This window comes from Somniosus microcephalus, chromosome 16, assembly GCF_052327205.1.
Source record: "Somniosus microcephalus isolate GS21.2 chromosome 16, FLI_Smic_1.0, whole genome shotgun sequence".
Lineage (NCBI taxonomy): Eukaryota > Metazoa > Chordata > Chondrichthyes > Squaliformes > Somniosidae > Somniosus > Somniosus microcephalus.
In genome coordinates this window covers 44,622,728-44,635,519 of record NC_141002.1, presented here as the reverse complement: position 1 = coordinate 44,635,519, position 12,792 = coordinate 44,622,728, and the positions used below count along the sequence as shown (strand labels likewise).

At 41.9% G+C, this 12,792-nt stretch overlaps 1 protein-coding gene across 1 annotated transcript in view; it reads right to left on the bottom strand.

Annotated features, from left to right (window-relative positions):
- Window positions 1-345: 345 nt before the first annotated feature.
- The window catches only part of wnt5b (wingless-type MMTV integration site family, member 5b), a 154,893-nt gene continuing 142,446 nt past the window's right edge, over window positions 346-12,792 (bottom strand). The window contains exon 5 of the mRNA XM_086008895.1: window positions 346-6,478. Coding sequence (XP_085865021.1) covers window positions 6,020-6,478 — 459 coding nt within the window. The 3' untranslated portion in view covers window positions 346-6,019. The remainder of the gene's footprint in view (window positions 6,479-12,792) is intronic.

Sequence of the window (12,792 nt, the reverse complement as noted above, 5' to 3'; positions counted from 1 at the left end):
GCGTTTTAGCGATGGTGCTAACATGTGCCACCAAACACACAAAATTCTCCCCCACTCTCTTCAAATAATGGCCTGCCCTCAAAGACATATTTCCATACTCTATTGTAAACATGAATGATTACAGTGATTGCCATTACAAATGGCCTGTTTTCATTTGTCCACAACAATCTTTAGCACATTTACTTCTAAAGAAGTGTATAGTGTAGTTTTAAACTTTCAAAAGAGCTTTTGAAACATTGTGGTGGACTCTCAACCTGCTATCATGTTAGTATTTCCATGCCACCGCTTTGCTTATATTAGAAATTTCTGACATGAAGGTGAAAAAGAGGACCAACATAATAAATACACGTTTGAGCTGCGTTTATAGAATAAATAATTTAAAACACATCTTTAAAAAATTATATTTTTGGAATCTTCACATAAATTTGCATTATGTCATGGTACATTTTGTTCTCATGATTTTTGCAAGGACATACATTGTCATGGAAGAACACAAATGGATACAGGGCAATGGTAAGGAAATAGGATTGGAGAAGCTAGCTCCAGTTGAAGATCTAGCATGAGCACACATCAAAAGACCTGAATGACCTTTCTGTGTTGTAATTTCTACGATTCACTGAATTTATTGTACCTAGGTGAATGGCACTGAAATAATAGACAGTTTAATACCGTTGGTTCTGAAAGGTTCTTGTGTGGGTAATAATGCATACTTACAGATGCTTTGCTGCATTACCTTGGGCCTGCTATTGGATTGAATTGCTGCCCTCAGCAAAGTTTGAAATTGGGTGACGCTGCCATTCCTCCTTCTTGCCAGTTCCCTTCTGGTGGCTTTTCAAGAGGCATATGAGCTTTGCAGGCCATACGGAAGGGAGGCCAGGTTGTGTAGTATTTCTCACGCTCCATTGCCTATTTCAATTATCAGACAGCCCATCCTTTACACACATATTTACCGGGGGCATGAGGATGGCTTTGCTACACCATAGCAGAGGTGTGCACCTTCCAATCACTTGTTCCTAGATTCTTTCCATGCTGTTTACTGAAAGGCAGTTGAATAGGGCACCGATAGATTTGAGAGGGAGTTTAGTTGTGGAGGCATAGCTCTGAGGGAATTAGTTTACATAGGAGCTTCTGATGAATTATGCAGATAGTACCTCATTTAGAAGTAGTGAAATAAGTTGAGCCATGATGTGGAATTTGTCAACTAGCTGTTGAGAAGTCACATACTTGCCAACCTAGAAAATTAGCAAAAGCTGACCAACAGCTTCAAAGCAGCTAACACAGTTCAGCTAACAGCTCAAGAACAGCCCTAACGTGTGAAAACAAGTAGTTATACAGACTTTGTAACTTAAGCTGTAGGTATAACCCAATGTTCCTTCACTTATATTGGAGAGAAAAAAGTACTTGAAAGGCTGTAGTAGAAATTCAAATGTTGAAGCCACAAAATTGGTGATGTATTTCATGGGGAATCTTGTGATATGCTGCCCCCGAAAAAAATAATTTTGGCTTAAAAATTATGCATTCTGATTAATTTGAAGCAATTTTATGCATCCCAGTTATAGATCTGATTTTCAACAAAATCACTTAGCCAAAAGTTACCTCAATAGTCATTCTATCAAGAACCTCCCCATTGCCCTAGTTCACAGAGGCATTGTACTCTCTCCAGACCCAGTTCACAAAGACACTGCACCCCATCCAACCTCCCATCCTTTCACAGAAGCACTCTCCTCTACCACTCTTCTCCCATCCACCAACCTAGTTCAGTTGGTGCTCTTATTCCACACTCCCTGTTCAAGGTGGTATTTTTCCCTTCCTCCCGTCAATTCATGCTGGCACTCTCCTCACCTCCCCACTTCCTCTCAGATCATGCTGACACTCTCCTCACCTCCCCACTTCCTCTCAGTTCATGCTGGCACTCTCCTCACCTCCCCACTTCCTCTTAGTTCATGCTGGCACTCTTCCTCCCTCCCCACTTCCTCTCAGTTCATGCTGGCACTCTTCCTCCCTCCCCACTTCCTCTCAGTTCATGCTGGCACTCTCCTCACCTCCCATCCCAAATCACTGCTTTCAGCTTCTCCTCTCTTCCCCCTAAGCACTGTTCTCGGTTTCTCCCCTCTTCCTGCATAGCATAATCCCAAATTCTGCCCCATTGCTTCTTCACTTATTACCATCCATTTCCCCTTCTCTCTATCGCTATCCAGTACCACCCTCTTCATTGCCATCAATTTCCATACTCTCTCCCTGCTCATTCCCCCTTCCCTCTTTCCTTCAGATCATCCGCTTTCACTGCCATCCACTTCCCATCCCTTCTCGATCTAGTCTGTTCTCGTCCCTTGTGCTTGCCATGCATTCTGCCCTGTGATGTCACTCTCTCCCCATGCCCTCCTCTTCTCTCTCCTACCTTGCACTCTTTTCCACATCTTGCACTCTATCCTCTCAGCACATCCACCCAAGCCTTGTTCTTATAAGAGTTCCCATGTCCAGAGACTTGTCACCCATATCCATAGTGTCAGATGGTATTACTGAATAGCATACGGAACTACATTTTTTTCTAAATATAGTCCACTCCTATTAATTCAAAGTCACAATCTGAATTAGTTGTTGTTTCTGTGCTATGTTATTTGCGTTGATAACTTTCAATTTTTTTGAGCAAAGAACAGAATTAAACTGTACAATCCAATGTTACAAACACCACACCAGACTAATTATCCATACTACGTCTATTTCAGGCACCTTACCTATTTCTCCCACTGTTGCTGCTGCTCAATCTCTGCCTCACTGACCATCAGGTCCCACAGCTGTTCTCTCACTGGCTCCCATTGTTGCTGCTGCTGCTTTCTCTCACCAAGTTCAATTTTGTTGTGTATACAGTATGCACGATGAGATAAATCACTAATCCAAATAGTGTGCAACCTCAATTGCTTTGGTCTTGCAGCAGTGGACTGAATAATTTTCTACTGTGTCCCTGAAACCAAACTTAAAATTTACAAATGATGAGAAGGATGGCAGTGCTGGGGACTGGAACATTTTTCCTCATTGCATAAATTGACCCCATCAAGCACATCATTACATCATTACAACACAGATCTGATGCAAACTGCACTGACAAGGAGCACCCTGTTCCGAAGTATCATGACATTCTCATTCCCCTAATGGTTAATTTTTATGGTTTCGCTAAGTACGATAGTCCAATTAGTTATAAATTGTTGATCAGTTTTCGTTGCTATGAACTGATGTTAAGACTGCCTTAAGGTTCCCAAACTCATCTCACGTGGGGCTCATAACAGCCACCAGAGAGATTTTCTTTTCATCTGTTTTAGCTGGATCCAAGCCCAAGTCTCAACAAAGAAAGGAGTAAGTTCGAGCCTGCTGGGCCACCCAGCCTGCTTGTGTTATGACAGACAATCTATTATTATTTAATTATTCTACCAAAAATGAGAATATAATTCGCTGCTTTAGATTTTAAAAGATAGAGGGTGGAAGCATTTTATTAAAATGATAACAGGTTCATTTAATGGGTGGAGTAATGAACAGAAGGAACATAGCAACAATATAACTTGACATATACATGTATTCTAACAATGTAGAACAGCCAAGTGTGGTTTTACTATTAGTCTTAAATGCAAAATAAGCAAGAACATAAAGAATTCTCCATAAACTTTATTATAGTTGTGTGAGGTAAGAATGCCACTTTTCAAAAAGTTTGCCGTGAAGGAGGGGTCGTCACCTAATTAGACTTTATGTTAAATAATTTAAAGCTACCAAATCTGCTTTAATTAAAAAGTATAACAACAATCTTTACTGTAGATTGACAGTGACAGAATGAATGGCCTATGTGTGTTTTGCATTGAAATGAAATGTAGACATGCTTGGTTACAAGTATTGTTAAATAACAGTACCTAATCATTCTAATACAATGTAAACAATTGTAAACGGTAAAAAGATTTTTTAAATCAACTCCCACAAATGTTGAGCATTTCTTTCATTCATTCTTCTTTCAAACAATTTCAAATCTTTTGCAGATAGTGCATTAACATACAGGTGTGAGGGCTCTTGATGTAACAAATATCCCACCCAATGGCTGAATTTGGTATATACAGGTTCTTATTTACAATGTTAGAACTCCCCCTCCATCATCAGTTGAGTAAAAGAGACTGGTCATTAAATTTATTAAGTCTCATTCTAACTCAAGAAACAGACACATATAAAGAGATGGTTCCATTGTTCTATACCAGGATAGCCATCTTTGAGGTTTTTTTGAGTGTATTTTTTATTGAGTATGTTTTTTTATTTGGTTTTATTCTCACAAATGTGGCATTTGCATCCCCAATTCTCAAAAGTCTTTAAAAAAAATTGTGTGCTTCCCCTTTTAAATTTTCAGGTATTATCAGATAGAAATATTATTTATAACATTCTCAGATTACTGTTGTAGACCATGCTCCACAGTTCTTTGCAACCGAAAGATTATTTAATCTTAAAATATGTATCTTTGCACAAATCAAATCAGGTTGCAGTTTAAGTGTAGTGACATGCCTGTTTTCATTCTGGCACATATTCTAAGTACAAGCATATATACACATTTGTGCAGAATGTAAGTTGAAAGTATACAAGTACTTTGCAAAAATAGGTATTGAATTTTGCATAAACAGTGCAGGTTATTAGGTTGCAAAATACAAGATACATTTATAGCTATTTGAGAGAAAAAATAATTAGTTAAGTTACTTAAAATGAATTAATGGCCCGGAATTTGCCGTTGTAATGATGGCGAAACTGTCAGCGTTCGCCGTCATTACAACTGTGAATCTGACAGCAACTTCTGGAGTACGCACATGCGAAGTTAAACCCGGAAGTCCAGAAGTTGCTGTCGGTCATTCCCTGCTCCTCCACAGGGCGCGCTGTTGAACTCCCCACAGCCGGCAAGCAACTGAAATCACTGAACTGACGAGAACTTAAGCTTTTACATTGGAATATTGTTTTTAAAACCCCCCGAAAAAGTTAAGCCTTGTTGAATGAGGTATAACTGCGTTTTTCATGGTGTACTGAGTCATAATTACCTGTTCTGGCCCTGAAGAACTAATTTTATATTTGTGGAATGTCAAATTTTCTCATTATGATTAAAATTCCATCGTATTTTATAATAAAAAAGTTAAGTTTGTTTATGATATTTCAGCTTCTACCGTAATCCCATGTGTATGTCCCACTCTTTATTTCGCTCTCTGTAAAATGATTAAAAAGTGAAGGAAAATCAGTGCATTTTATTTTCTTGTTTTGCTGTCTGTGAGAATTCTTCAATGTGACTGGCTGCTTAGCCAGCTTGATGACATCACTGTTGCTGGATGCTGATGATCCCCTAGACTTGGCGTCAAATTCAAACTCACATCGGGAGAGGTGAAATCGACGCCACAGAGATCGCTAGATCTTTGTGGGCAGCTTTCTTTGAGGTCAACGGTGAGCGCCATCACTTCGCCGCTGACCGCAAAATCCGGGCCAATGTCAACTGATACCACTGTCTTACGGGGACATTTTTATTTCCCTTCTTTCAGTTCATTGGCCAGTTCTAGTTATTAATGTTAAGCTGTTTTCTTATTTACAAAGTATAAGGTACTTTTTTGAAATAGATGGTGGAAATGCTGATGAGAGGAGAAGGCAAAAGATGGATTTTGAATCTGAATTAAATTAGGTCAGAATGCTAAATATTTGTGACCTCATCTTTAATAAATAGTCAGCAGGCAAGACTCGGTCATTAATGCTACACTTGTCACTCATACACTATACATTGTACAAGGAGAGCCAGAGAGGCTAAAGGCAGAGTGCAGTACTAGGTCCAGTTAATTATATATATATTTTTAAAAAGTGATTATAAAGCAGTTCATTTTATCTGGTAAGTGAAATATGGATTCTGTTTTTCTTTTGCTGAAGTCTGAGCACACGCATTATACATTCACCATGTTAGCAGTTTCTTTTGGATAAGTGGGGACTCTCCAGGCACCCTTTACATCAAAAGTTTTTTTTTGTTTTTAAGTTATTTGCAAACAAACTGATCAACTATTTGGGTGCATTTTTTGCATTTGACGTAACAGCACCAATGGAATTTACAATGGCACCTTTCAACTTGCACAGTCTTGAACTGATCATAACCCCGTCCACAGCACATTAGCTCACAGCCATCCATTCCCTCAGAGGTCTTGTTACAGAGGCGGCCCGTTGTGCCCAGGGAGCCCGTGGTCTCATTCTTCACACAGTAATCAGGGCTCTGGTCGAGATAAACTAGGTCATCCGCAGTGGGAGGATTGAAGCGGCTGTTTACCAGCTCCAGCTTCCCTTTGCGGTTGATTTTCATGGCGGCAGCGCTGTCGTATTTTTCTTTCAGCAGATCGCCCACCTTCCGGAAATCAGCCAGTTGAAGCCAACATGTCTTCAAGCTGCAGGAGCCAGAAACACCATGGCACTTGCACGCCACATCTGCCAGATTGTACACAGCCTGGAAAAAACATGAAGGACAAAAGTATTACATCTCTAGAAATTAGATTTCATGAAACAAATTAGCTAAGCTATGTTATATGTCTACTCTTTGCAGATAATGCTGAACAGCTCTTCTAATTCCAGGTAAACAAATTGTGAACCACAATTCACCTGGATGTCTCTGGACTATAGAGGGGAGAAGAGTTAGAGTTCCTGTTCCTGATTGCTAACCAGTGAACTCTACTAGAATATACATGTGTGCATAATTGGTGAGGACAGGATCAGAGTCAGGACTTCAGAATCATGTCCTAACACGAGCAAGCTCATCAAGAAAGGAGAAAATTATAGGGGAAAATATAAAGTCTGTAAATTCCAAGCAGTTTAGAACATGGAATAAAAATGGTGTAATACAGTATGTACACTTATAAAAGAAACACATTTCATTTGAAGGATTAAAGTAAAAACAGGTCATAGTGCTGTTGACAGAATTCCTAAGAATAATGAGTTTGGACTAATTTCTCCCCTCTCATTGTGAAGGTGTTGACATGCGAGGTACAGAATCCTAGGCACAGGCAACCCTTAGGTATCTCACCATACGACATAACAGCCAAGCATGATGCTGTCCTCCTGCTGACAGGAGTGATGCAATAACAACTTGCATTTATACAGCCCATTAAAGATAGAAAAACACCCGAGGACACTTTACAGAGGTGTAATCAGAAAATAACTGGATCTTCAAAGAATGCCAAGAGAGGCAAAGAGGGTAGTTGTGGGATTATCCAATGCAGATTCAAGCCTGGAACGGTGGCAGGAGAGCAGAACGACAAAGGAGTAGTGATGGGTTAGGTTAGGGATTGGTGGGGAGCAAATGACCCGAGGGGGAGAAATTAACAGTGGCCTGACTGGGTGAAAAGAAAGGGAGGAGACAGGGGAGACGGGCCTGAGAAGGGCCAAGAGAATAAAAGAAAGTGAGATAGAAGCAATGGGCTCAGGTCCACAGTAGCCAAAATGTGCATGTGAATAGACAAAGAGAGAATTCAGGTTACATGGGCATGGCAGAGATGAAGAGAGTCATGTCCTGCCCTTAAACAGAGGACAGGGAGGAGACAATATGATAAGAGTCCAAAGTTAAAGTCCTGTGGTGAAATAAAGGTGATCTGTAGACAGGGTGGAGTCAGCTTGTTGCGAACCAGTCTTCAGGTTCAAAAACAGTTGTGGAGCGGAAGTGGATCCGTGAGCCATTCGAGTGGCAGAATATCAATTGCTGAAGGTTGTCAGTGGAATCAGAGGAATGAGGAGGGGTGTGAAATCGACCATGAGCCAGAAAAAGCTGATTCAGGCATCTAGTGGAGGTGTGTAGTGGCCTCAGGTGTTAGCAATGTGCACCAACAGACCGGGTTCACCAGCAGAGGAGCGAGGAGCAGCGGGATTGAAACCGAAGGACCAAGAGAAGTGAAGTCCAGTGAGTCAGTGAAGAGTGAAAGGTAAATTATTGGATCAGTGCAGATGAGTGAGCTAGCCAGGGGGACAATTGTAGGAAGGTGAGGAGCACGCAAGATTTGGAACAGCAGCAGTAATTTGAGAAGCCAGTCCAACCCAGTCCATCGAAGAATGATGGAGGAGTTCTGAAGGACGAATGAAGTAGAACAGAGTCAGAAGCCATGGGAAGCAAACGGATAGCAGGAAGGCCAAGATCATTCAGCAGCATGGGAACAGAACCTAGAGCAGACTGGGAACCAGCAAGAATAGATCAGAGCTATGACTCAGCGGAGAAATAGAAAACTGAGTCTGCAGAAGCAGGTCAGGTACTGGATGGAGGCAGTCGAGCAGAGAATGCAGTCTTAATAAAAGGTGCTGGGAAAGGTAGTGGTCACAGTTAAGCCCAGAAGCAAGTGGAGAAATTGAATTCGGCCGAGGAAAAAGATGTCCAGGCCCCACACAGCAGCGCAGTAAAACGAGAGTCCAGCAGTGCCCCTTGACATTCACCGGCATTACCAAGGCCGAATCCCCCACCATCAACATCCTGGGGGTCACCATTGACCAGAAACTTAACTGGACCAGCCACATAAATACTGTGGCAAGAAGAGCAGGTCAGAGGCTACGTATTCTGTGGCGAGTGTCTCACCTCTTGACTCCCCAAAGCCTTTCCACCATCTACAAGGCACAAGTTAGGAATGTGATGGAATACTCTCCACTTGCCTGGATGAATGCAGCTCCAACAACACTCAAGAAGCTCGACACTATCCTGGACAAAGCAGCCCATTTGATTGGCACCCCATCCACCACCTTAAACATTCACTCCCTCCACCACCAGCATACCGTGGCTGCAGTGTGTACCATCTACAAGATGCACTGCAGCAACTCGCCAAGGCTTCTTCGGCAGCACCTCCCAAACCCGCGACCTCTACCACCTAGAAGGACAAGGGCAGCAGGCACATGGGAACATCACCACCTCCAAGTTCCCCTCCAAGTCACACACCATCCTGACTTGGAAGTATATCGCCATTCCTTCATCGTCGCTGGGTCAAAATCCTGGAACCCCCTCCCTAACAGCACTGTGGGAGTACCTTCACCACACAGACTGCAGTGGTTCAAGAAGGCGGCTCACCACCACCTTCTCAAGGGCAACCAGGGTTGGGCAATAAATGATGGCCTTGCCCACATCCCATGAACGAATAAAAAAAAATCTTAGGAATAGTGGGTCTGCCTCAGCTTGGGAACTTATTATATTGTCAAACTGCAGTGAAAATTCACCTGGTGGTTGAAAGAAGGAGAATGCAACAGAATGAAAAAGTGTGGTACTCTGCTTGTATTAATAAAATGCAAAGTTCTACAGGTATTCAAATATTTTTCTCTAAATTAACTGCTTGTTGCATAAGATCATTAGGCTTTTAAATAAGTGTATTGTTCATTTTATAATCTTTACAAATTCCTTTTCAATACATTTGCAAAAACAAACAAAAGGGAAGAGAGTAGAGTAACAGTCAGAAATTGTGCTTTAGGTAAAGGGAAAACAAAAAGATGTAAAGTGATTAAGCCAGGAGAGAGAAATAAGTAACATGTGAGTAAAACATTAGAGCTGAATGACAGGCATGGGTGTGTGGCCCAAATAAACATTCTTTTTACAAACACATGGAGTATAAGGAATACATTTAATGAACGGCAGGCGCAAATTCAAATTGGAGGGTATGACATGGTAGCCATTACTGAGACATGGCTGCAAGATTATCAGGACTGGGAACTAAATATAAGATCATAAGATCATAAGAAGTAGGAGCAGGAGTAGGCCATATGGCCCCTCGGGCCTGCTCCACCATTCAATAGGATCATGGCTGATACGAACCTAGACTCACGTCTGTATCGATTTGTATTGTGGGTTCAATGACGAGACATTCATGAAAGAGAATGACTTTTTATCTAAAGTATGTTCAACTCAGTTAACAGCATTACAGGAGACATCATGTTTGAGATCCATCTAAAACGAAAGTAAAACTAAACTGCTCGTCTCTCACATGCCCTCTGCTGGTCAGGCATAAGTAATCAATCAGGCAAACATGCTGGTAAGGCATCATAATCAAACAGGCAAATACCATCATTATTTGCTGATATCATTACATCTCCCTTTCTTAAAACAAAAGTATTTTACTTTTATCTAACAACATGTTTTCTTTGTATTACTCTTCATTTTAACTGTAACACTTAATGAACTTACATTATCATTATCAAGGTTTTTTAACCTTGCTTTGTGTGTTCACATGAAATATGTAAATACACTAGAACTTGAAGAAAGAATAAGATAACATTACTTCCTTCTATAACAAGAGTCCTTAAATTTGCTCAATGAGTCTCTCAGGAGGCTTCACGTGTCTTGAGGATTTTCTGATTAATTGTCCTTGAATCTGAGTTGTTGCCTCAGATGATGATTTCTCAGCTGTGTGATCAGGTTGTTCAACAGTATCAGTCTTTTGACCTGCTGTGTGATCAGGTTCTTCAACAGTATCAGTCTTTTGACCTGCTGTGGCTGGTCCCATGAGAAGATCCCGATGATTTCTTCTCAGAACAGCACCCTCATCTGTCTGAATGGTGTATGATCTTGGTTGGACTTCACTCAGGACAGTTCCCTTCTGAGTCCATATGTTTGTTTTGTCTTTGAACCTTACTTGGTCACCAGTGTGGAGTTCAGGTAGGTTTTGTGTTCCTCTGTCATAGTAGTACTTTTGCTTTTCTTTCTGTTGTTCTTTGAACTTCCTCACTTTCTCCCCCTCTTTTGTTTTCAGGAGGTTCTCCGGGATGGGTAGGTTTGACCTTAGCAGACGTCCCATCAGGAGTTGGGCTGGTGACATACCACACTCGAGCGGCGTTGTGCGGTATACAAGCATGCTCTGGTAGAAGTCAGTTCCACTGTCTTTTGCCTTGTACATCAGTCTTTTCACTGTCTGGACCGATTTTTCCACTAGTCCATTGGACTGTGGAAAGTGAGGACTTGACATTGTGTGGACAAAGTCCCACTCTTTGGCAAAGTGTCGGAAACTTGCATTGTAAAACTGGGGTCCGTTGTCTGTGAAGACCTCGCTTGCCACGCCATGTCTGGAGAATATGGCTTTCATACATGTTATCACAGCATCTGCAGTGGTGGTGTACAGTCTACAAACCTCTGGATACAGGGAGTAATAGTCTGTGACTACAAGATAGTCCTTCCCTTGACAAAGGAAAGGTCAGCGCCTACCTTCTGGTAAGGTCTGTCTGGCGCTGGGTGTGGCTTTAGTGGTTCTACCGGATTGCTTGCTCGATGTTTCAGGCATATTGTGCAATTTGACACTTCATTTGTCACATCTTGGTTGATTCGTGGCCAGTACATCACCTCTCGTGCTCTTTTCTTACACTTTTCGATTCCCAGATGTCCTCCATGGATCCTTTTTAGCATCTCTCTTCTCAGACTCCTTGGGATAACTATTTTACTTCCTTTGTAGATGATGTCTTCGACCACTGATAGTTCCGCCCTGCAGTTCCAGTACTCTGCCATGTCAGGTGAGCAGTCTTGCTTCATGTTGGGCTATCCATCCAAGATGCTTTTCCTCAGTCATCTCAGTGTTTCATCGTTGTTTGTCTCAGTCTTTATGAGCTCCATTTTTGCATCTGCTATGGGCAGTGCACTTGTGATCATGTCCACGTAGGCGTTCACTTTTTCATCCATTTTGGTGTTTGCGGGCTCACTTGGGTCAACAGCTCTGGACAACATGTCTGCTGTATACATCAGCTTACCCGGTGTGTACGCAACATTCAGTGTATAGCGTTGCAGCCTGATCATCATTCTTTGTATTCTAAGCGGACAGCTATTTAGTGGCTTTTGGAACAATGCAATCAAGGGCTTATGGTCAGTCTCTACACTGATTGCTTGTCCTGCCACAAACTGGTGAAATCTTTCACAGGCGTATGTGATGCTGAGCAGCTCCTTTTCTATTTGAGCATATCGCGTCTCCGCGTCTGTCATTGAGCGCGATGCATATGCAATAGGTTGCCAGTAGTCATATTTTTGCAAAAGAACGGCACCGAGCCCACTCTGTGATGCATCTGATGATATCTTGATGGGTCTCGCTGGGTCATAAAACCTCAGAACTGGTTCCTCTGTGAGCAGTTTCTTTAGATCGCTCCATGACTTCTCATGCTCATGATTCCATTCCTATTCTATGTTCTTTTCAGTTAGTTGTCTCAGTGGCGCCATCTTTTCTGAGAGGTTGGATATGAATTTACCCATGTAGTTGATCTTTCCATTAAACCTCTGCACGTCCTTTTTGCATTGTGGCTTTGGCATATTCTCAATGGCGGACACCTTTCTGGGATCTGGTCTGATGCCCTCACTGCTAAGGATATCTCCCACAAATGTCAGTTCTGTCACCCCGAGCTGGCATTTCTCTCTATTCAGCTTCAGGTTTGTTTTCCTTGTTGCTTCCAGCACTTTTTTCAGTCTCTCGTCATGCTCAGTTCTCGTGGTTCCCCATACTATGATGTCATCCATTGATGTATCAACTCCCTCCAGATGCTCATAGATCATATGGATTGTTTTGTGATACACTTCAGGAGCTGAGGCAATGCCAAATGGTAACCTTAGGAATCTGTATCTGCCAAATGGACTGTTGAACGTGCACAGTCTTGAACTTGCCTCGTTCAGTTTCATCTGCCAAAATCCTGATGATGCATCTAACTTGCTGAAATACTTTGCATTTGCAAACTGTGACATGATTTCCTCACGTGTAGGAAGCTTGAAGTGCTCTCTCTTTATTCCTCTGTTTAGATCTCTTGGATCCAGGCAAATTCTGAGCTTTCCATTCTTTT